The 26,111-nt window shown below is 43.8% G+C and overlaps 1 protein-coding gene across 1 annotated transcript in view; it reads right to left on the bottom strand.

Annotated features, from left to right (window-relative positions):
• nsfl1c (NSFL1 (p97) cofactor (p47)) overlaps positions 1-26,111 on the bottom strand; it is a 43,893-nt gene that overhangs the window by 2,863 nt on the left and 14,919 nt on the right. Inside the window, exons 5-8 of the mRNA XM_072514820.1 lie at positions 20,268-20,360; positions 19,208-19,317; positions 16,754-16,891; positions 440-604 (exon numbers count right to left, since the gene is read on the bottom strand). Of these exons, the coding sequence (XP_072370921.1) occupies positions 440-604; positions 16,754-16,891; positions 19,208-19,317; positions 20,268-20,360 (506 nt within the window). The remainder of the gene's footprint in view (positions 1-439; positions 605-16,753; positions 16,892-19,207; positions 19,318-20,267; positions 20,361-26,111) is intronic.

Genomic DNA, 26,111 nt, shown 5'->3' with positions numbered 1-26,111 from the left:
AACAGTGATATATTCTGAATGGGCCTCAGGGGGGAATGATTATGAAATCAGCACTCATGCCGAGGTTCACACCTGAATAATATGCTTGGAGTGAGGCACTGAAGGACAAATAGTACCATGAACTCTGTAAAAGTCAGCACCTTTGAGGCAGCAGAAATATGATATTTTCTTTCAAATTTTGTCATCGTTGCAATGATTTCCATGCAGCAGGGAAGCCAGATCAGTGTAAACCGAATTTCCAAGCAGCACGGAAGCCAGATCAGTATAAACCTTTTTATAGTGCTCGTGTGTTATTTATTGCCGAGTCATGGGAACCAACAGAAGTCCAACATTGCATAAGGGCCACTTTGCATACACAGGCCACTAAGACAATTAACGATGTCAATTCTCTTCTGAAAATAGGGAACGAGCTTCAAAATGCTGGCTGCCATTACCTTACCTATGCGTGTGATTGAACTTCTGAACGAGACGTCCTCCATCCGCAAGCCGTATCTGGATACTAGTGGTGGGTTGCAATTCATTTACATTAACAGAAGAACTTGCCTTTGCTTCATTTTCTGCTTGTTGTGCTGGAGAAGTTGTAGTGACTAGCTGGGGAATGGCACTATGAAATGAAAACAAAATAGAGTTGGTTTCCCTCAATTGTACTCCAGGTCCCTTAGCAAGACAAATACCGATACATGAAGAATAGACAAGGGTGTGCTGAGTAAACAAAATCAGCTGCAAATGAACCAACATAGGAAATATTAAATGTGAAACAACCTTGTATAGCTTTAAAAATTTGCATTTCAAAACAAGGTCGGAATGTGATCCCCTATTAACAAATAGCAACAGTTACTGGTGGAGAAATCAAGGAAAGTATTGTTTTAATGAATAAGCTTAATCTCTTACAGTTACACATACAATTAGAACATAGAACATTACAGCGCAGTACAGGCCCTTCAGCCCTCAATGTTGCGCCAACCTGTGAAACCACTCTAAAGCCCATCTACACTATTCCCTTATCGTCCATATGTCTATCCAATGACCATTTGAATGCCCTTAGTGTTTGCGAGTCTGACAAATCCCAAATTTCTTTACCCGTCAGTCTGGCCTCAATAAAAGTCGAGATGGATTTGCAGGTACAGCATTAGTTATTTTATTTAGCTTGCAAGCTTGTTTCATTTCACAGAAGCATAGGACACATCTAGTCTGCTACATCCCGGAAAGCGAATGAACAAAGAGACAAAGGGATCTCTGCAAATCAATTCAAATGGTATCAAGTTTCACATACACGATTCCCATAGGTCAGCCTGTACCCCTCCTGACCTAGTCAGACATTCTGATTGGCTCACTTCCAATCCCTTCCTCTGGCCCCTATTACCCAGCATCCTTTTCTCCTCCTATGGTGGACACACCTCTTCCTGCTTTGCCATGCGGTCTGAAATCCTTGGTCTGTGAGCTCACCAGAATGAGACTGGCCTATCTCTACATTACAGTAACTAATATCTCTAAAGTAACTATTTTATGTCACATTCGTCAAGTCCACTACTGTTGCAGGCAGGGCATTCCACGCCCTTACTACTCTGAGTAAAGAACCTACCTCTGACATCTGTCTTATACCTATCTCCCCTCAACTTAAAGCTATGTCCCCTCGTGCTACACATCACCATCCGAGGAAGAAGGCTCTCACTGTCCACCCTATCCAATCCTCTGATCATCTTGTATGCCTCAATTAAGTCACCTCTTCGTCTCCGTAACGAAAACAGCCTCAAGTCCCTCAGCCTTTCCTCATAAAATCTTCACTCCATACCAGGCAACATTCTGGGAATTCTCCTCTGCACCCTTTCCAATGCTCCCACATCCTCCCTATAATGCGGTGAACAGAATTGCACGCAATACTCCAAATGCGGCCGCACCAGAGTTTTGTACAGCTGCAACATGACCTCATGGCTCAGAAACTCAATCCCTCTACCAATAAAAGCTAACACACCGAACGCCTTCTTAACAACCCTCTCAACCTGGGTGGCAACTTTCAGGGATCTATGTACATGGACACCGAGATCTCTCTGCTCATCCACACTGCCAAGAATCTTACCATTAGCCCAGTATTCTGTCTTCCTGTTATTCCTTCCAAAATGAATCATCTCACACTTTTCTGCATTGAACTCCATTTGCCTGGTTCATTACCCAGTACCAAATCCAATATGGCCTCGCCTCTCGATAGCCTATCTACTACATACTGTGTCAGGAAACCCTCCTGCACACATTGGACAAAAACAGACCCATCTAAAGTACTCGAACTACAGCGCTTCCAGTCAATATTTGAGAAGTTAAAGTCCCCCATAACAACTACCCTGTTGCTTTCGTTCCTATCCAGAATCATCTTTGCAATCCTTTCCTCTACATCTCTGGAATTTTTCGGAGGCCTATAGAAAACCCCTAACAGGGTTACCTCTCCTTTCCTGTTTCTAACCTCAGCCCATACTACCTCAGTAGATGAGTCCTCATCAAACGTCCTTTCTGCCACCGTAATACTGTCCTCGACTAACAATGCCACCCCTCCCCCTGTTTTACCACCTTCCCTGAGCTTACTGAAATATCTAAACCCCGGCACCTGCAACAACCATTCCTGTCCCTGCTCTATCCATGTCTCCGAAATGGCCACAACATCGAAGTCCCAGGTATCAACCCATGCCGCAAGTTCACCCACCTTATTCCGGATGCTCCTGGCATTGAAGAAGACATACTTTAAACCACCTTCCTGCCTGCCGGTACACTCCTGCAACTTGGAAACCTTACTCATGACCTCACTACTCTCAACCTCCTGTATACTGGAGCTACAATTCAGGTTCCCAAGCCCCTGCTGAACTAGTTTAAACACTCCCGAAGAGCATTAGCAAATTTCCCCCCTCAGGATATTGGTACCCCTCTGGTCCAGGTGTAGACCATCCAGTTTGTAGAGGTCCCACCGACCCCAGAATGAGCCCCAATTATCCAGAAATCTGAAACCCTCCCTCCTGCACCATCCCGGTAGCCACGTGTTCAACTCCCCTCTCTCCCTATTCCTCGTCTCGCTATCACGTGGCATGGGTAACAACCCAGAGATAATAACTCTGTTTGTCCTAGATCTAAGTTTCGACCCTAGCTCCCTGAATTCCTGTCTTACATCCCTATCCCTTTTCCTACCTATGTCGTTGGTACCTATGTGGACCACGACTTGGGGCTGCTCCCCCTCCCCCTTAAGGATCCCGAAAACACGATCCGAGACATCACGCACCCTGGCACCTGGGAGGCAACACACCAACGAGAATCTCTCTCGTTCCCACAGAATCTCCCATCTATCCCCCTAACTACGGAGTCTCCAATGACTAATCCTCTCTCCCCTTCCCTTCTGAGCAACAGGGACAGACTCTGTGCCAGAGACCTGTACCCCATGGCTTACCCCTTCCCCCAAACAGTAAGTCCCCCCTTCCCCCAAACAGTATCCAAAGCGGTATACTTGTTACTAAGGGGAACGACCACAGGTAAAGATTGGCAGGTAAAGATGCAAAGTGGCTCAATAGATCAGGAAGCCCTACCACTAGAAACAATATGTTTTCTAACAAAGTATCATGATTGGAATTATATAGTACAACAGGAGCAAAATAGCTAAGTATGCTACAAAGTATTAAAACAAAAATGGAAGGTTATTGTATGAAAAAAGATGATAAATGCATCCAAATAGAAAATTCAGGGGAATTTTTACCAACTCAATATAAACAGAGTTCAAGAAGCTAGAATCTCAACTAGTAATTGATATGCAATGCATGACTGCTTTCTATTAGAGCTTCTAGGAAAGGCATTTTTATCTGGTAATAGTAAGTGATGCATAATAAGAACAGAGATAATCCCCTTGTTCAAAGGAGTAAATAAGGGGCTTAAAGATAGTCATGGCAGGAGAGCTTGCACCCCTGGTGCCAGGGATGTCATTGAACGGCTGCAGGACATACTGAAGGGGGGAGGGCAAACAGACAGATATCATGGTATACACTGGTACCAACGATATAGGCAGAAAAAGGGGCGAGGTCCTGAAAGCAGAATTTATGGAGTTAGGAAGTAGATTAAAAAACAGGAGCCAGGGGCAGCACGGTAGCACAGTGGTTAGCACTGCCGCTTCACGGAGCCGAGGTCCCAAGTTTGATCCCGGCTCTGGGTTACTGTCCGTGTGGAGTTTGCACATTCTCCCTGTGTGGGTTTCGCCCCCACAACTCAAAGATGTGCAAGGTAGGTGGATTGGATTAATTGAAAAAAATGAATTGGGTACTCTTAAATTTTTTTTTTTTTTTTTTTTTAAAAACAGGACCCAGAAGTCAGTAATCTCTGGATTACTTCCGGTGCCACGTGCTAGTAAGCACAGAAATAAGAGGTTAGTCCAGATGAATGTGTGGCTGTAGAAACGGTGCAGTAGGGAGCTTTAGATTTCTGGGACATTGGGACCGTTTTGGGGGCTGTTAGGACCTGTACAAGGCGGGCGGTTTGCATCTGAACCAAAATGGGACCAGTGTGCTTGCAAGGAGGTTTGCTAGTGCTGTTGGGAGAGGGTTTAAGCTAACTTGGCAGGGGCTTGGGATCCTGAGAGAAGGTTCAGCAGGGATAGATGCACAGCCAAAATTAGAACAGACATTAAGTGAGTCAGGAAGGCATAGAATGTCTGGGCCAATTAAGCCACAAGGAAGTTTGGCAAGGTTGGATGGCATTTATTTTAATGCAAGGAATCTGACGAACAAGGCAGATGAATTGAGGGCACAAATTAACACATGGGGGTATGATGTAATTGCTGTCACTGAGACATGGTCGAGAAAGCAGGATTGGCAGCTCAATATTCCAGGATACAGGATCTTCAGGCAAGATGGCAAAAGAGGGTGTCACAATTTTATGTCACATGAAGAGTTTAAACTAGATTGGCGGGAGAAGGGACGCAGACTGATAGCAGAATAGGGACACAGGTCAGAGGGAATATATCAGTAGTAAGTTTCAAGGGAAAAGACAAGGCTGGATGTCCTCCACTTTAATGCCAGGAGTATTATATGTAAAACGGATGAGTTTAAGGGCGATGATGTGCACGTGTAATTATGATATAATAGCTATCACAGAGACATGGTTGAGTGAGGAGCAGGTTTGGCAGCTCAACATCCTGGGATGTAGAATCTTCAGGCAAGACAGAGGAGGGGGTAAAAGAGGCAGTTACTGCAGTAAGGAGAGGCGATATCTTGGAGGGGACATCAAATGAAGTTTTGTGGATAGAGCTTAGGAATAAAAAAGGGACAAATACGTTGCTAGTTGTTTGTTTATAGACCCCAGGATAGTCAGCGGGAAAATGAGGAGCAAATGTGTGCGCAATTCACGGAGGGGTATAAAAATAAAAATATTAGGTGATTTCACCTTTGCTAAAATTAATTGGGATAGCCACCATGTTAAGGGTTTAGGTGGAGTAATAGTTCTTAAAATGTAGACAATATGGTTCAATTTAAATTAGTTACGGACAAAGAAATAGACAAGTTGCAAAAAAAGGTTTTGGATTGGGGAAAGAGTATATTTTCACAAAATAAGGCAGGATCTGGCCAAGGTCGGCTGGAAAGAGTTACGTGTGGGGAAACCTACAGAAGAGCAGTTTGGAGGGGGGGGGGGTTCAAAGATGAAATGGGGAGGGTACAGGCCCAATATGTTCCCGCTACGGTAATTGGAAGATGTAACAAACCCAGAGAACCATGGATGACCAGAGACATTCAGGATAAGATGAGAAGGAAAAGAGAGGTTTTTAACAAGTATAAAGGGAGCAAGTCTGCAGAGGCATTAGTGGAGTACAGAAAGTGCAGGATGGAGCTGAAGAAATCAATTAGGAGAGCAAAGAGGGGATATGAGGAAGTGCCGTCTGGGAAAAGTAAGGAAAATCCCAAGATATTCTATAAGATCAATGGGAAGAGGATAACCAGCGTAAGAGTAGGGATCATTAAGGACCATGGGGGAAATCGGTGGGTGGAGCCAGAGGGCATTGGTAGGGTGTTGAACAAATATTTCACATCTGTCTTCACCCAAGAGAATGAGGAGGTAGTTATGGAGCTCGGGGAAAGAGATTGTGAGGTTCTTGAGAAAATTGTCATAGGGAGTGACAAGGTATTGGTGGACTTAAAAGTGGACAAATCTCCAGGTCTGGATAAATTGTGTCCCCGGTTGCTGTGGGAGAAGAGGGAGATTATTGCTGGGGCTCTGACCCAAATTTTTAATTCCTCTCTGGCCACAAGGAAGCTCCAGAGGACTATGTGGTCCAACTATTTAAGAAAGGTTGTAGAGACAAGCTAGGGAATACAGAGCAGTGAATCTCACGTCAGTGATTGGGAAGCTACTGGAGAAGATTCTGAAAGAGAGAATCTATCTCCACTTGGAGAGGCAAGGTTTTATCAGGGATAGTCAGCATCGCTTTGGCAGAAGGAGGTCATGCCTACCAAATCTGATTGAATTTTTTGAACATTTAACCAAGTGTATAGATCAGGGTAGTGCAGTCAATGTAGTTTACATAGATTTCAGCAAAGCCTTTTGACAAGGTCCCACATGGGAAACAAGGTGATTTGAGAAAGTGGATTCCTCATTAGCTTAGTGGTAGGAGACAGAGGGGTGATGATAGACAGCTGCTTTAGTGTCTGGAAGCCAGTGACCAGTGGGGTGCCATAGGGATCCATGCTGGGTCCCCTATTGTTTGTCATTTATATAAATGACATAGATGGCGATGTGGGGGGTAGGATCAGTACGTTTGCAGATGAGACAAAGATTGGCCAGGTGGTTAACAGTGAGGTTTTGTGTCTTGGGTCACAGGAAGATTATAGATGGGATGGTCAAATGGGCGGATAAGTGGCAGAGAATTTAACCCTGAAAAGTACACTTTGGAAGGACTAATTTAACAAGGAAGTATACTGTGAAAGGTCTGACACTGGGAACTTCCGAAGAACTTTGGCATGTTTGTCCATAGATCTCTGAAGGCATAAGGGCAGGTTAATAGGGTGGTGAAAAAAGCATATGGGACTCTTGGTTTTATCAATCGGGCATAGATTACAAAAGCAGGGAGGTCATGATAGTGCTGTATAGAACTTGAGGCCATTGGTGGAGTAGAGTGCGCAATTCTGGTCGCCACATTTTGGAAGAATGTAATTGCACTGGAGGGGGTGCAGAGAAGATTCACCAGAATGTTGCGTGGGATGGACCATTTAAGCTGTAAAAAGAGGTTGGATAGGCTTGGGTTGTTTTCTCTGGAGCAGAGAAGATGGAGGGGGGACCTAATTGATGTGTACAAGATTATGAGGGGCATGGACAGGGAGTAGCTGTTCCCCTTAGTTGAAGGGTCAGTTGCGAGGGGACACAAGCTCAAAGTGAGGGGTGGGGTTTCGGGGGATTTGAGGAAAAATGTTTTTACCCATAAGAGTGACGATGGTTGGAATGCACTGCCTGGGAGGGTGATAGAAGCAGGATGCCTCACATCTTTAAAATGTACCCTATGGGCCAAGTGCTGGCAAGTGAGATTAGGTGGGCAGGTTGGAATCAATTACAGCAGTAATGAGGGACATAATCTCAGAAGGCGCTTCTGAAGCCATAGGGATAGAACTTAACTAAAAAGGAGCAATCGCATTTCTGGGAGTAAATAAATAAATAATCGCTTATTGTCACAAGTAGGCTTCAATGAAAAGCCCCTAGTCGCCATATTCCGGCGCCTGTTCGGAGAGGTCAGTATGGGAATTGAACCCACGCTGCTGGCCTTGTTCTGCATTACAAGCCAGCTGTTTAGCCCACTGTGATAAAACAACCCCTGTTAGAGTGTGTTCTATAGGCCCACGAACAGTCCGAGAGAATAAGAGTAGCAGCTATATAGGCAAATTTCAGATAAGTGTAAAAGTAATAGGGTAGTGATAGTGGGAGATTTCAACTTCCCCAATATTGTGAAAGGTTTAGAGGGAGCAGAATTCTTAAAATGCATTCAGGAGAACTTTTTAAGCCAGTACATAGAAGGACCTACAAGAAAGGGGGCAGTCCTGGACTTCAGAAACGTAGCTGGGCAAGTGGTTGAAGTTTCAAATGGGGAACATTTTGCAAACAGTGATCATAACTCCATTAGATTCAAGATTGTTATGGAAAAGGACAAGGATGGGCCCGAGATCAAAGTTCTAAACCGGGCGAAGGCTGGTTTTAATAAGATCAGACATGAATTTTCCAGAGTGGACTTTAGGTAAATTTGTGACAGAACAACAGGATGTATTTAAGAAGGAAATAGGGAGAGGACAGGGCTAACATGTTCCAATCAAGAAAAAGCAGGGGACAGTGAATCCTGGATATCGAGGGATATACAGCATTGGGAGTAGGAGAAAAGGAGGAGCTTATGGCAGATATTGAGGGCTCAAAACAACAGAAGCCCTAGAATGTGCAAGACGGAACTTAAAAGGAAATTAGGACAGCAAAGAGGGGACATGAAAGGATACTGGCAGGTAAAAGAAAGGAAAATCAAGTTGTTTTACAAGTACATTAAAGGTAAAAGGATAACTAGGAAAAATGTAGGGCCCATTAAGGACAGTGGTAATTTGTGTGTGGAGCCAGTGGATGTAGGTCAGGTTCTAAATTAATACTTTGTGTCAGTGTTCATTCGTGAGAGGGACAGTGTGGGTATAGAAATCAGGGAGAAGGACTGTAATAAAATTAAAGAGATTAACCTAGACAGAGGGGAGGTTCTGAGTGGTCTGACAGGCTTAAAAGTAGACAAATCTCCAGGGCCAGATGAAATGTATCCCAGACTGAGTGAAGGGAGGAAATAGCAGGGCTGCTGGCAATAATTTTCAATTCCTCTCTGGCCACAGGAGAGGTGTCGGAGGACTGGAGGATAGCCAATATGGAACCATTATTCAAGAAGGGAGGAAGGTATAAAACCAGGAAACTACAGACCAGTGAGTCTAACCTCAGTGGTGGGGAAACTATTGGAAGCAGTTCAGGGAGACAGAATTAATCCACATTTGGAAAGGCAGGGATTAATCAGAATGGTTCTGTTGCCATATGTTGCCAAACTTGGTTGAATTTCTCGAAGAGGTGACCAGGTGTGTAGATGAGGGAAATGCATTTGACGTAGTCTACTTGGACTTCAGCAAGGCTTTTAGTCCCACATGGGAGACTGATAACGAAGGTAAGAGCCCATGAGATCCAAGGAAATTTCACAAATTGGACCAAACATTGGCTGAGCGGCAGGAAGCAGAGGGATGTTTTTCTGGCTGGATACCTATATCCAGTGGGGTCCCGCATGGATCAGTTTTGGGGCCCTTGCAGTTTGTGGTTATATATATATATATATATAAATGATTTAGATCTGAATGTAGATGGGTTTATCAGCAGGTTTGCGGATTATAGGAAAATTGGTGGGGTTGTAAATAGTGAAGAGGATAGCCTTCCATTACAAGAGGATATAGACAGGCTGGTCAGATGGGCTGATCCAGTGGCAAATGGAATTCAATCTGGATAAGTGGATCAGAGAGGGACTTGTGTGCAAGTACATCGGTCTCTTAAGGTAGCAGAGAAGGTGGATACAGTGGTTAAAGGTATATGGTATACTTGCCTTTGTTAGCTGAGGCATAGAGTTTAAGAGCAGGAAGGTTATGCTGGAACTGTATAAAACATTGGTTAGGCCACAGCTAGAGTATTGTGTGCAGTTCAGGAATGCACATTATAGAAGGGATATGACAGCACTGGAAAGGGTGCAGAGAGATTTACAAGCATGTTGCCTGAGCTGGAGAGTTTTAGTTATGAAGAGAGATTGGACAGACTTGGATTGTTTTCCTTGGGGAAGATGAGATGTATAAAATTGAGGGGCATAGATAGAGTAGACAGGAAGAAACCTTTCCCCTTGGTGGCAGAACCAATGAACAGGAGGCATAGGGTTAAGGGAAGAGGTTTAGAGGGGATGGGAGGAAAAACCTTTTTTTACCCAGAGGGTGGTGGGAGCTTGGAGCTCACTGCCTGAAAGGGTGGTGGAGGCAGAGACCCTCATAACATTTAAGACGTATCTAGATATGCACTTGTGGTCCCAAGGCATTCAAGGCTATGGGATAAGTGCTGGAATGTGGAATTAAAATAGTTATGTGGTTGTTTTTGACCGGCGCAGACATGATGGGCCGAAGGGTCTTTTCGGTGTTGTATGACTCCAAGACGTCCTGTGTCTGATAAACTTATAAACCAGAATTTGAACCTTACGTGTAACAGAAATACAAAAGTTTGTACTGAACGATGGTAGACATTTGTTAAGTAAATGTATTGTGTATTTTTAAAAAGATTAATTAGGCATTGTTGGCTGGGCCAACATTTTATTGCCCATCTCATAATTGCCCTTCCCAAGTCATTTCAGAGGGCATTTTTACAAGTCAACCACATTGTAGATCTGGAGTCACACATAGGCCATGCCATGCAAGGTGTGAGGACGACAAATTTCCTTCGCTAAAGGACAATAGTGAATCAGATGAGTTTTCCAGATTTTTTTTTATTGGATCCAAATTTCACCACCACCATGGTGGGATTCGAACTCGGGTCTCCAGATCAATTACCCTGGGTCTCTGGATTAATCCCACTACACCACTGCCTCCCTTTCCTGAGACACAAATGAAACATTCAATCGATGGAAGTAATGTAGAGAAGGGCAAAGGGGGAATGATTCATAGGAAAGATTAGAAAAACCTCAAGATTCCTCAGCCAAGTTGAAAGAAGACGAATGCAAAAGAACCACATACATTTGATACAAAGTAGAACAGAAAAGGTTAAATCAAAAGCAGTATTTCAAGTCATATGAAGATTACAGGTCAAGAAGATATAGATACAAACTGGTAGAGTTCTGGAGGCAAACACTTCAGAATCATTTAATTGCGACTGTGTGTGTGGAGGTGGAGGGGGGAGGGTGAAGAGAGAGAAGGAAGAACAGAAAAAGATAATACATTTCTAAAGAAGTCAAAAGGCTTCTCTTGTCTGCAACTGCGGGGACAGAGATTTATATGCCACGCAAATGAGTGGATGCGATCAAAAAGGCGGGGGGGGGGGGGGGGGGGGGAATAATTGGTTCTCTCCTGCTCAGTCTCTCTACTACGCACCTACTTGCATCCACAAGCGGTCTTATATCATGACAACACATTAGGATATTATTCCATTAATCTTCCCTGATAACCAGCTTTACTTTTCTATGCACTCGGGTGAAGACAACAATGCAGTAGGTAGAAGGATAGAATAGATACTTCTTCGGCCCAAGATGAACCAAACAAATTTCCAACAGGAAGTTGGGCAAAGAGTATGAAAATATAAAGATAACATAATAGGAACAAGTTTTCAGGTACATGTATGGAGCATAATTACTATTAACAATAGGATACTACAAGGCCTGGATAGAGTGGACGTGGAGAGGATGTTTCCACTTGTAGGAAAAACTAGAACCAGAAGGCACAACCACAGACTGAAGGAACGATCCTTCAAAACAGAGATGAGGAGGAATTTCTTCAGCTAGAGGGTGGTAAATCTGTGGAACTCTTTGCCGCAGAAGGCTGTGGAGGCCAAATCACTGAGTGTCTTTAAGACAGAGATAGATAGGATCTTGATTAATAAGGGGATGAGAAAAATATCAGCCATGATTGAATGGCAGAGTAGACTTGATTGACCGAGTGGCCTAATTCTGCTCCTATGTCTTATGGTCTTATAAAAACTGTACCGAGTCCAAAGAGGCTCCACAAGGAAGTTGTTGCTGAAGAAGCTGGTACTGAGTTAACAACATAGACACTGATCAGCTGCACTTCTTATGGAGCTGTGGGTAAATAGCTAGTTTCAGCAGGGAAGTAAGCAATGGCAACAATTTGATGCAATTCATATAGATGAAAGCAGGTCAATGCCAGTATAGGATGGGAAGTTTAGAGGAGGTGATAGGAAGCTTAGATAAAGATTTTTGAGAAGAAAGATAAATGAAAAGTAGAGATTCAGGAAAGGAGTTGCAGGTAGAAGGGCTGAGACAGTTCAAGACTTTTCCACCAACGTCGGTAAAGGGCAGTGAATGCACAAGAGTTCAGGGCGAGAAGGATTGAATGTTTCAGAAAGGAAGAAGCCCAAAGCAGATTGCAGCGAGAAGAATGGGGCATAGTGATGAATAAATTAATAGTCAAAGATTTTAAATATAAATGTATTGAGGGGCAGTAAACAAGTGTAGACCAGCAAGGATAGGGAAGAACAATCAAAGCAGAATAAAAGTGGCTGGGTGTAAATTCTAAAGAGGAAAGGATAGGAAATTAGCACTCTTGGAAAGACAGGGGCTGAATAGATTTGCAATAATGTAAGGCTAGAGGTAACGGCAGAGGTGGGCGGTAATGTTATGGAAGTACCATTGGTTTTGACTCTGGAACCCAAATCAGGTACCATTTATTTTCTCTGTGGTCTCTGCGCTGTAGATCTTATTTTCTCTACCTCTCTATGAACGCAAAAGGGGACAATATTGCAATCCCTCGGCTCCACAACACAACCAATGAACAGTACAAAGAACAGTTTTATTACAATACAAAGCACTGCAGATTGTCAGCGTCCTTTTATATATACACAACTTGATTCTCTCTCCCTGCCACGACCACAAAAGTGAAATTAATGCAACAGCCCGACAACAAAACAGACCTTTCTCCTTTTGCTGAAGGTGGCAATCTGTATGAAATTATTTGTGCTGTATAAACTGTCAAACCTTCTAAGCTTTACAGACCATAAAATGTAGCTGAGAAATTGGATTTGGAAAACATTTTGGATTTCTGTAAATTGAAAACTGCTGCTGATTATAGAAACACAAGTGATCCATATACGATGTGTGTCAATCAAGTAGGTTCTTTGCGGCAGCACAGTGGTTAGCACTGTGACAAAGTGGTTAGAAATGCTGCCTCACAGTGCCAGGAATCCGGGTTCGATTCGAGTCCAAAGATGTGCAGGTTAGGTGGATTGACATGCTAAATTGCCCCTTAAGTGTCCAAAGGTTGCGCTGGGGTTACAGGGATAGGATGGGGGATTGGGCATAGGAAGGATGCTCGAGGGGTTGGTGTAGACTCGATGGGCTGAGTGGTTTCCTTCTGCACTGTAGGGATTCAATGATTATGTAATGGTTACAATTAATATTCCTTCCAAGCTGTACAGGTGCAAGGCAAACCAGAAATTGGCAATGTGCCACACAGGAAACAAACAGAAATGCTTTTTCCCCAAAATCTGTGCATGCACAACCGCATGTCAGTCTTAAAGGGATCATGTGGTGCAACAAGTTGACTAAGCACAGAAAACAAAAATGTTAGAGGGAATACTGATAGCAATACTTCCTGTATTAAGAATATTCCTTTTCCTGTGAAAGCTAATTTTATTCTCACTTTTTCCTCTAACAATTCACATAAAGCAGCCTGTGCCAAAGTTTGAGCAAATTTCATGACTCAAAGAATGGTACAAAAGGAACTAAAGTTATGCTAAATATTATATTGTAGATTTTTAATCCTCAGTATATCCACAGTGACTACATTTTCCAAAATGGTACAATGTACTAAATAGAAAATTTCCAACCGAGAACTCTTAAGATGAAGGAAATAAAAGACTGCTGAACCTTTTTCTAAAACATTGTTCCTCTACTTATTCTGCTAGTCTTGTACTAACTACTGCTGGATCAGTAATACGAGTGGAAGTCACACCCCGACTCCCCAAAGCCTGCCCACCATTTACAAGGCACAAGCCAGGAGTATGATGGAATACTCTCCACCTAACAGCACGTCTTTCGGGACTTGTGGAAGGAAACCGGAGAACCCGGAGGAAACCCAAACACTCACAGGGAGAATGTGCAGACTCCAAACGGACAGTTGACCCAGAGCCGGGATCGAACCTGGGACCTTGGCGCTGTGAGGCAGCAGTGCTAACCACTGCACCACCATGCTGCCCGATAATGCAATAGTTGATAGTGATGCACAGTTGATTGCCGAGCATCATTTGAAATTTAAACCTGGCAGCCTGATGATTGGTCAAGGCATTACCCTGAAATATAAATCAACAAATGGCTGTCACTTATTTTGTTTAGCTGAAATAGGCTAAATGTGTGTACATGTTCTATTTGTTTGCATAGAACTGGGCCTGTGCATTATATGTAGCATCGAGTACAGGCAAATGCACCACACTGCGAGCCTGACTGACAATCTTAAATTGGTTGTCAGCATAATCTTTAGCACACAGATTATTTAGCCAATGTTGTGCAATCACTGAAATTTCATCTATATGTTGGACACTGTTTTGAATTTTGCAAGCACAGGCTGATTGGGCGTGGTCTTGTAGCCATCTGGGATGGCCACTTACAACTAGGGACAGAGAAACTCACAAAGCCTAGCTGGTAAAATGGACAAGCCAAGACTTAGGCAGGCTCAGAGCCTGAAATGCATATTTGCAAGCAAGAAGTCCAGACGATATCGAAACTCCGACCAATTAGCATTTTAATGGGGCCGAATAGCATTTGATGGCCCTTCTTCACCAAAACAAAGGACTGGTACTCGAGCGACCGGTACAGTCCCAGACATTTTGGCGCCACTCCCTGTTCAAGGGAAGGGTAAACAACGGGGTCAGTGACCGCTTGGGACATGCCCAGCCATCCAGATCCCCACCCACTTATTGGTTAGGAATCAAACAGAGTGATCAGGGATCACCCAATTAGTGGGGCCCAAACTGAAGGACCGCCCAAAAGAGTGCGAAAACCCCCAAGTATAAGAAGAAGAGTTCGCCACATGTTCGTCCTCCCTTGGACCTGGTACCCCGGTCACGGCCATCTCCAATTGCAGCAACACCAGAAGCAAGTCCAAGTTCAATGCTCGCTACCAGACGGATGAGCCTAGCTGAGCAGCAGTTACTCCTTCAAACCCGATACATCCAGAATCGAACAGCGGCCACTGTTTTCTGACCTAAGCCGGGTGCCCGAAGTTAAGTACAGGTTGTCTTCGTCGATAGGTGTAGTTAACTAATAGTGTTTATGTTGCATGACTAATTGTGTGTAAATAAAGTACCCTTGACCTTGAACTAACTAACTGGTGTTTGGCTCTTTGATCGATAGCCGGTTGAACCTTGTGGTGGTATCATTTGATACCTGGCGACTCTGAGCAATATAATATCGATAACATAGAAAGAAGGGCAAACTCACTGATTGCCACAATTGGAACAGAGCCATAAAAAGGACACAGTAAAAGAATAAAAAAAGAAATTGCAACAGTCTGTACCTTGCCCATTGCAAACAGCAGAAGGGACATGCTTTTTGATACAATCCGCCAGTCTTTGGGGCATGCGGCCTACATAAATAGCATCACACTGACACTGAAATTCACATACCACATTACTCGTTTGTGTGATAGGCAGAACATATTTTTGGTTTGACAGAAGTATCCCGTTAGTGGCAAATATAACTTGTGTTGCTGCTGGTTTCACCTGTTGTTCAAATTCCCTCAGATTACCCTAGAAAGCCAAGGTATCAAACATTTGATCAACAGGTGAAGCTGTTGCTATGTTGCTACTTTGCAGTTAACAATATAACTGGTATTGCCACTAACAGGATTCTCTACCGATCAATCAGCACTCTTCTCATACCGTATGCATTTGTTGTTTCCTTTACATTGGTGTACTTGTGAATTGTCCTGATGAAAGTTCTGTACTACCAAATGATTATTTGCACCTCAACATATTGATGTATTTCTCTTGGAACCCTACTGCCCACTAATTACTGAAACTACCATTCCACAGACATTTCATCCCTCAGAAGGCCTTAACCAGACAGCTTGGCAACAAAGAAAGCAATGAATAACTTTAATTTGATTCCAACTGTTCAAAAATAAGAGCTGGTTATTCAAGGCAGAGATGTGGAGAATTTTTTCTCAAGAGGGTCATGAGTTTCGAACTCTCTTCCTCAAAAAGGCAGTAGAAGCAGTGTCTTTGAATATTTTCAAGGCAAAGCTAGAATGATTCTTGATAAGCAAGGGGGTGAAAGGTTACCAGGGTAGGCAGGAATGTGGGGTTGAAGTTACAATCAGATCTGTATGATTTGTTAAATGGCAGAGGTTTAAGGGGCAAAGTGGCTTACTCCTGCTCCCATTCATATGCATGTACTACCACCACCAGAGCTCTTAGCAAGCCTCGAAGTACTGAATTTCCCTACTCTGTCATTTTTGGACATTTTTCCCCACATTAAAAAAAGGTGCAACGTACATACAAGCTGCTGTTGCAAACATTGGCATGCAGGCAACATTCGTACGGCTAACTGGCAACATTTGTTCAGCTAACCAAAGATAAAGAGGACAGAAACTTGGGAGAGATCCTAGAATCATAAAAAACAAATTTCTTACATCAGTACTAACTGAATACAAGTCAACAAGTTAGTGACATCAATTCCCATCGTCCTGTAAAGCCAATCAGTACAGGGCTAGCTGTTTCATTCTGCATTTTGGGTAGATAAACACAATGAACTCTCAAACTCATTTCACCTGAACCTTCTCACCAGTGAGAAAAGACTCCCACTTCAATTTGGTCTACTCCCAGATGTAAAAATGACCACGGAACTCAACATCACTATTCCCAATTACACTGCTTCACACAGGCTAACTGCAGCAACTTAACAGTGAATCACATTTAAATTAATACCACACGGGTGGTAGAACGGGTTTAACGTTTTGACTTAAATAAAATACTTGTGCAAGGTTACTAGATTTACCTCCCCAACTTCTGTCCTTCTCCTCCAAATGCCTTAAACACAGCCTTTGATTTTACAAATTCTTGATCTCTGTGGTCTTCCATGTCCAGGTTTACCTGTCCACCTCGGGCCAATCTTCGCAACTCCAATGGAATCTCACTGTGAATAGCAGAATGAAGGAAACTCAATTAAAAATGAAAAACATCAGGAACGGAAACTTACTCAATGCTCCACATAAAGAAAATATCAGCCTTCAATCTCATCAATTTCCTGAACTCCATTTCTCTACTAATATTGGTCTCCTTCAGTTCCTTCCGCTCATTAAACCCGGTGTTCCCAATATTTCTGCTATCTTATTTGTGTCCTCATTTGGGAGGTCAGAACCAAAGTATGTATTTAGTTGCTCAGCCATTTTTGTCCCCGATTATACATTCCCCTGTTTCTGATTGTAAGGGACCTACATTTGTCTTCACCAATCTTATTGCTTCATCTACCTATAGAAACATTTATAGTCAGATTTTTATGTTCTCTGCAAGCTTACTCTATTTTCCCTTTCTTAATCATTCTCTATTTTCCCTTTCTTAATCAATCGCTTGGGCCTTCTTTGCCAAATTCTAAACTGCGCCCAATCTGTAGACCTATAGTTTTCCTTGGCCAATTTATATGCTTCTTCTGTGGGTCGAATACGGATTCCATTTTCCCTTAAGCCTTGGACTGGCCACCTTTCCCGTTTTACTTTTGTGCCAGACAGGAACAAACAATTGTTTCAGTGCCCGATGCACTTCTTGAATGTTTGCCATTGCCTATCCACTGTCATCCCTTTAAGTAACGTTCCCCAATCGATTATAACCAACTCACGCTTCATATTATCGTAGTTTCCTTTCTTGTACTTCAGGACCCTGAATTGTTTGTTAGGCAATTTCAGAGGGCAGTTTTAAGAGTCAACCAAATTGCTGTGGGTCAGAATTCAGATCTCCTTCCCTATCAAGCAGCATGGTGGCACAGTGGTTAGCACTGTTGCCTTACAGCGCCAGGGACCCGGGTTTAATTCCGGACTTGAGTGACTGTCTGTGTGGAGTTTGCACATTATCCCCATGTCTGGATTAGTTTCCTGCAGGTCCTCCGGTTTCTTCCCACAGTCCAAAGATGTGGTTAGGTGGATTGGTCATGTTAAATTGCCCTTAGGTGTCCAAAAAGGTAAGGTGGGGTACTCTTTTGGAGGGTCGATGGAGACTCGATGGGCCGAGTGGCCTCCTTCTGCAGTGTAAGGATTCTATTAGTGAACCAGATGAGTTTTTACAACAATCAATGACATGGTCACCATTACGGAGACTAACTTTCAATTCCAGATTTACTAATTGAATTTAAATTCCATCAACTGTCATTTGAACCCATGTCCCCGAGGGGATGGTCAAAGCAGATTCAATAATCACTTTCAAAAAGAGAATTGAATAAATAAAGCACTGGAAAAAGGGACATTTTGAGGAAAGACCAAGAGAGTGGGCTAATAGTAGATCTATTACAGAGAGCTAGCACATACATGATGGACCATGGTGTTTTGTATCATTGGATGATTCTATTAGCCTGGACCTCTGGATTACTAGTCCAGTGACATTACCACTACACAGTCTACCCTGGGAGTCCTTCCTTGTAGTGAAGGATCATCGAGGGAAGCCTAGCCATACTGTATTTTGGCAAGTCTTCATTTACCAACACACCAAAAAGCTTTGAGACATTTAAAAAGTGTTTCACGGTGTTAGTGAATGAGTGCGAGGTATGTGGGTAGAGTGATAGGATGAGGAGGATGCCAGCTGGGTCGGGTGGCAAAGTCAGGTCAGCTGGGGGCCGGAGAGTCATGGGGGTCAGTTCTATAGCTACCCAGGAGTTAACTCTTTTTTTTCCTAACGTTTCTGGATAACTATTCAGATAAATAAGTTAGAATCATCCGAAATCGCCGATCCTTAACTCAGTTAGAGACTTTTTCCCAAAGGGGCCTAGATGCAGGGGAATTTCCCATTGGAAGTGCAGACATTCCAGGCAATTTCCACACAGTCAGTATGTCAGGACTTCCAAGGAGTCCCATAGTGTAACTTAGGGGGTACCTTTGGGATATGACTATCCTGAGATTGGAAGTTCTGGGCCAAAGCCTGCAATGGCAGCAGAGTGAAATGTAAAGAAATGCATTTGTTTATGCAGTGACTTGTTACCCCACTTGATGGCCCACATTCACAAAATGCTGCATCTTTCATCACAAACAACCCAATTCTCTGTCTCAAATTTTCCTTATGTTTTTACTAGATATATATAAAATTCAAAATACATTTTGCTCTTGCAGCTAGGATTTATCTGGGAACAATCACCTTAGAAAAGTTACTTTGGTTACAAATACAGAATATAGATGCACAAGAGCACATTTCATACAACTGAATTGTAACATAGCCATTCGTGATCAGATTTGTGAAACAGGACACTTACCCTCGCCTAATAGCTTCTAGGAATTGAGCATTGGCAGGGTCAGTGTAATTTCTCAGCTCACCGTCATCAACACTGAAACCACTTTTCCAGAGCTTCAGTATAACATGAACCTGTTGAACAGCATTCAGAAAGAGATGGAATCCAGTTGTTTTTTTTAAAAAGACAGTGCAGTCTAAATAATTCGGTCAAGATTCTGACAGGCAAACTGATTTCCTTGTCTAATTGCCACTATTTGCAGGTGTAAAACTCCACAAAACTAGTTTCAATTTCTTGTAACATCACAGCCCTATAAACTGAATGAGATCATGGGCTGCACATCAGCAACATTCTAAACAGTATTTGATCCAAGTTAAACAATGGAAGCAACAACTGAAAATAAAACAAGAATTTAAGTTTAATTTGATGCTCATCTTAATTACAAACTTGTGTTCGTAATAAGTCACTTACTATTTTATTCTAAACAGTAACATTTCCTATAACATGTGTCACACTACGAGTGTAATGAAAACATTTCAAAGAACTGCCTTTAATAAGTTTACTCCCTCCTCTTTTTACAGAGGTACAGTAGACTTGTGCATGCAGCGGTACACTAACAACTCAGGATTCAAATCGGAGAATTTTTAGGCTAACAGAAACCAAACTGGTTCACTCCTTTCAGGAGGAGCCTGCCACCCACCTGGCCTACATGTGACTCAAAGCCAAACTGTGCAGTTAATATAAATGCCTCCAAGACAACTGGGGATGGGTAATAAAACCTGTCTCATGTGTTGCCACATCTAAAGAATCAAGAACGGAGAATACTGCGTGGAAATACCTGCCAACTTGAAATTGGAGAGAGCACTCTTAAAGCTGGCCAGGAACCTAATCAGAGATATTTTTACAAAATTGAAATATGCTTTACAGTGCTGCAGAATTGACATATTATTGTGACTATTAGGGGAAAAAGAATAATTCTACAAGTGTTTGAACTGAAAGAAAAAAGGTTCAAGTTGGTTAAACTGAATGGTTTATTCATGACTTTTTAAGCTGAAGCCAGAAAACACCCCTTTATAAAACTCACATCTTGTGCTGTCTCTGGTCTCCTCTCTCCTGTAACATATGCAGACTGTTCACCTTCAGTTGCTCCCAAACGGTATCCACCACCACCAAATGGCTTTGAAAAAGAAAAAAAAATTATTTTCATAGCTTGGTTAAAAAAATGATTGAATTGCCTTCTTGTGTTAAGGGAAACGGAAAACCTTTAAAATCACTACAGCAGCTCAAGAAAGTTACTTTTCCTCACTTACACAACTAGAATTAAAAGTTAACGTATCAGCAAAATGTGTTGACTTAGGGAAATGCATACCACCTAGTACCACATTGTTCAATTCCAATCAATATTAAGATAGCTGTAAGTGGGGTGTTACAGTTGACATCAGCAGCATTGGGTTGAATTGGAAAGGGACCAGGAGGAGAGAAAATGGAATATAAAAAGAAATACACAATGCCCATTCCTCCATTCCTTTTCTCTATTCAGGAAATCTGGTTGGCAAATGCTCATGTTTGGACATTCGAGGACCAGGTTTGGCTACAATGTCCCAACAAATCTTTAATGTAGAAGCATTCTAAGGCACCTCAGAATGGACATGTCGAGCAGTAAAGAATAAAATAATTTGCATTAACATCTTTTACAACCACAGGTTTTAAAGCCAATTGTAAAACAGGGGATTAGAGAGCAAGATAAAGAGAGCTAAAGGTTGCACCACCAGGAATAAAGGAGATTGGGGATATACAGGATGCCAAAAATCACAGGGCCAAATAACAAAGAGTGAGAGGTTACAAAAATTGGGGTTGAAGCTGCAGATTTTGATTTCAGGAGACATGGAAGGAAGTTAATGAGTTCTTGTAGTCTTCATATTTCAAAAACAAAAAGAATGTCGCACTGGAGAAGTAGTGAAAAAGGTTCAGGAGAAGACACCAGAACTGAGGAGGTTATGCCAATCACGAAAGGTTCAACAATGGAGGCCTCTTAAGGAAGACTCAGGGGTGGCCTAATGGAGGTCTTTAGGATTATGAAAGGGTGGACATAGAGATGATGTTGCTCCTTGTTGGGGAGATCAGAACTAGGGGCCATAAATGTATTCAAGATAGTCACCAACACATCCAATGGGGAAATAAGGAGAAATCTCTTTAGCCAGAAAGTAGCTGGAATGTGCAACTCATTACTGGTTGAGGTGACTAGCATCCATGCATTTAAGCAGAAGTCAGATAAACACGAGTAGGATGCCAGCTGGGTCGGGTGGCAAAGTCAGGCGGCAAAGTCAGGCATCGGCCTGTTGCACTGAATGAACTGTTTCGGTGCATACATACTGTGTAATACTACGTAATGAAAATCTGCAAGGAGATTGGGGATGATTGTTACGTGTGGACTAGGATGGGGACAGCAGAGTTCTGAATATATTGGAGACTTTGGAAGATTAGCACAAATGAAAGCCTGCAGGCAATGATAAGAAAAGCATTTAGAAAAGAATAGATATGGAAAACTTCTTCAAAATCATTTTAAGTGGGAACTTCCGGTGACGTCATTTAACAACAAGAACAAGGTGACGTTGAAGGGGGTTGAGGAGGCCTCGTCTCGGTACGAGGACCGGTTTGCCTTGCTAGAAGCAGAGTTTCTGTTGGTGGCAGATAGCAATAATGGCCTGAGGTTCAAGGTGGAGGACCTGGAGAACAGGTCATGGCGACTAAACCTCAGGTTGGTGGGGCTGCCGGAGGGAGTGGATGGCTCGAAACCGACCCAGTATTTTGCCGAAATGTGTTTCGATTGGTGGGAGGGGATGAAGTGCTCGTCCCTCCGGAGCTGGATAGAGCACCTGGGGCACTCGGGCAAATCCAAGGCCGAATGAGCCACCGCAGAAGGGATAATCCGCTTTACAGTTATCAAAGAAAGGACAGGGGCTCGGATTGGGCGAAGAACATTAAGAATATCGACTGGGACAGGAACACGGTGCGGAAAGATCAAGACATTGGGACTGAGCTGGCGAAGTGACGTGCAGTCTTCAACAGGGCGAAGGCAGTGTTTTATAATAAGGTTGTGCAATTTGGTATGATCTACCGGGCGCGACTGCAGGTCACAATGGACTACCTTCTTTGACACACCGGAAGAGGCAGTGGCCTTCATCAAGGAGAAGAAGTTGGGACCACTGTGAAGAGAACTATTTAGGACTGTGTATATGTAAGGGGGGGGGGGGGGGCAAATGAAGAGGGCAAGATTTTTTTCCCCCATTTAAAGGCTTTGGGGGCCGATGTGGTGTTCCTGCAAGAATCTCACCTGCGGGTGTGAGACCAGATTAGGTTTCGGAAGGCCTGGGCAAGTCAGGTCTTTTCATTCTGGGTTTGACAGCAGGGTTTCAGGTGTAGACAGTGGAGGCTGAGAAGGGGGGGGGGGGTCATTATGTGATTGTCACAGGTACGTTAGAGGTAGGACTGTGGTGTTGGTGAGCGTGTATGCCCCAACTTAGGATGATGTCACGTTTATGAGATGGTTGTTGGCTGCTATTCTGTAATTAGATAAACGGCAACTAATTTTAGGAGCGTTTTTTAAATTGAGTTTTGGATCCAAGGTGGACTGCTCCAGGCCTAGATCGCTGGTCCCTTCAGGGGTGGTGAAGGTTCTAGCAGCACTCAGAGACAGGGGGACAATCATTATTTTCGCCAGTGCATAAGGTATACTCAAAGATCAACTTCTTTGTTGTGTAGGATGCCCATTCCCAGGGTTAAGAGCATGGAGTATTTGGCTATGGTCATCTCGGACCACATGCTGCATTTGGTGGACCCGAGGTTGGAAGCTGGATGTGGGACTTTTATTGGATGTGGGGTTTTGTGCAAACTTTTCTAGGGCCATAGGGGGATATGTGGAATGGAACGACAATGGGATGGTGTCAAAGTAGACGGTATGAAAGGCGTTAAAAGCGGTGATTCGGCGCGGGGGGGGGGGGGGGGGCAGGGGGAGATGGACGAGATTTTGGTGTAGATAGGGAGTATGCGAACCACCCAACACCAAGAACTTAGGCATGCAAGAAGAAATTATTTGAACTACTATCCACGGTTCGGGTAGGGCGTCAGCGGAGGCTCTTAAAGGGGACTGAACACGAGTACGGGGAAAAGGCTTGCCACCCGTTTGCTCATCAGTTAAGGCAACAGGAGGCTGCAAGGGAGATTGCGCAGGTACAGGAGCAGGGGTGTGGGCTGGTTTCTGCCCCGGAAAAGGTCAATGAGGTGTTTCAGTCCTGTTATGAGGGGCCCTATAGATCGGAGCCTCCAGAAGATGAGCAGGAAATGATGGAGTTCCTGAAGGGATTGGACTTGTCAGGTGGGGGAATGAGCTGTGGGAGGTGCCGATGGGGCTGGTAGAGGTCCGCAGGGGCTTGGGAGAGATGCAGGCAGGGAAGGTGCCGGAACCAGATGGGTTCCCGGTAGAATTTTATAAAAGGTTCGTGGATCAGCTGGCATTGTTGATTTAACGACTCATTGGTGTGGGGTGTCACCCAGAGAGGCTGGGTCCATCTCCCTCCTTGTGAAGAAGGACAAGGACTTCAGAGTGTGGGCCGTACTGCCCAATTTCTTTACTTAATGTGGATGCAAAACATTTGGCCAAGATCTTGGCGTTGAGGGTGGAATCCTGTCTCCTCGAGGTAGTGGGGAAAGACCAGACAGGATTTGTGAACGGTAGAAAGTTGTTGACTAATGTGAGGCGATTACTTAACGTGGTTCTCACACCAGCATTGGGGCCAGATTCAGAGGTAATCGTGTCCCTGGAGGCAGAAAAGGCATTCAACAGGGACCTACCTGTTCGCGGTGCTAGAGAGGTTTGGGATTGGTCTGGGGTTTTTGTCATGGGTCAGGTTGTTATATGATGCACCGTCTCCGGGCATACACACAAACAACTGGAGTCCGGGTCATTTGGGGTGTACAGGGGAACGAGACAGAGATGTCCAGTGTCCCCTCTTCCGCTCATGATGATTGAACTGTTGGCAATCGCTTTGAGGGCCTTGGATAGGTGGAGAGGGATCTTGAGGAGGGGAGCAAGGGTATCCCTGTACGCAGACAATTTAGGTTCAGCTCTTTTTCAGGGTGTAAACTGAATGTTGGGTACAGTGAGTATTTTGTGATTAGCCTTTCGAGGGGAGAAGCTAGGTTGGGTTGCTGTTCCATCTGGCGGGGACTAGTTTTCATTCTTTGGGAGTCCAGGTGGCTCAGGACTGGGCACGGCTTCGCAAGTTAAATTTTAGGAGTCTGGTGAGTATGATTAGAGCAGATCTACAAAATTGGGTCAGAATCCCATTGTCCAATGAAGGGGCAATTTTGTGTGGCCAATCCACCTTTCCTGCACATCTTTGGGTTGTGGGGGTGAGACCCACGCAGACACGGGGAGTATGTACAAACTCCACATGAACAGCGACCCGGGTCTGGGATTGAACCTGGGTCCTTGGCGCCGTGAGGCAGCAGTACTAATCATTATGCCACCCAGCCTCCCATTGTCGTTGGCTGGCCGAGTTTAATATATTAAGATAAATATCTTGCTACAATTAGTGTTTTTGTTTCAATGCCTCCCAGTTTTCATACCAAAGTCATTCTTCCAGGAGATGGAGTGGCTCATAACTGATTTCATATGGGTGGGGAGAACTCCTCAGATTTGGAGAGGGATCCCACCGCGGGAGAGGCGGTTGGTGCTGCCATGCCTGATGTATTGTGCAGTTAATGCAGAGAAGGTGTTAGGGTGGTTTGAGGATCACAAGTTATTTTGTTGAGGATGGAGTCGGGGTCCTGTAAATTAAATGAAGGGATGGGCTTGGAGGTGGTGGCAATGGCGTCTTTGCCGTTCGCCCCAGCAACGTATCATACAAACTTAGTGATGGTCTCCACGTTAAAAATATGGTGACAACTCAGTCAACATTTTTGGGCGAGGGCGATGTCAGGGTGGCCCCTATCTGTAGGAACCACTTGTTTGAGCCAGTGAAATTGAACGCTACATTTGGAGGGATGGAAAGGCAAAGGGCTGGAGTGGGTGAGGGACTTCTGCACTGTAAATTCTATGATTCTATGACTTGTTTCAGGAGGGGTGGTTTGCCGGTTATGAAGAGTTGAAGGAGAAAGCAGGGCTTAGAGGGGGTCGGATGCATTCAGGCATCTTCAGGTGCGGAATTTTGTGTGGCAGGCATTTCTCACATTCCTGGAGGCACTACTGTCTACCTTGCTGGAAAAGATATATTGAAGAGCAGCACGTCTAGAATCCCTTCGTAGGGTGAATGCAACATCATTCTGCACAAGGCTGAGCCTGATTCAGCTTCAGGTGATATTTAGGGCACACACTCACCAAAGCCAGGATAAGCCGATTTTTTGAAGGGGTCGAAGAGAAGTGCGAGCGATGGTTGAGAGGGCCTGCTCACAATACACACATGTTCTGGTCCTGCCCTAAGCCGATGGTTTTTTGGGAGCGCCGCAGAATGGCTGGGTGATTTGATAGAGTTCTTGTGCCTCGAGGAGGTCACGTTTACGGTGAAAGGGTCAATCGATGGGTTCTATCGTAGATGGCGGACATTCAAATTGCACTTTAAAGAGCTGGTCACTTTAGTGGGGGGGGGGTATTGTTCTTTTTGATTTTACACTGCTATTGTTATTATTCGTGTGATTGGGGTTGTGATTTGTATAAAATGATGAAAGTTCAATAAAAATATACTTTTTAAATATTATGGGTTTAACTCCAATATCTTTGCTGATTTGTAACCAGAAAGCTTTTTAGTCTTGTAGGAAGTCTGGTACCTCGAGGCACATTTCTGCAGCACTCATATCAAATTCTGCATCAGAGAATAAGTATTTATGACTCGTCTGTCCAATTTAGAGTTATCAATATAAACAATTTGAA

The sequence above is a fragment of the Scyliorhinus torazame genome, chromosome 8 (assembly GCF_047496885.1).
Source record: "Scyliorhinus torazame isolate Kashiwa2021f chromosome 8, sScyTor2.1, whole genome shotgun sequence".
In the NCBI taxonomy this organism is placed as follows: Eukaryota; Metazoa; Chordata; class Chondrichthyes; order Carcharhiniformes; family Scyliorhinidae; genus Scyliorhinus; species Scyliorhinus torazame.
Note: the sequence above shows the minus strand (reverse complement) of the source record. Positions and strands in the feature narration are given on the sequence as shown.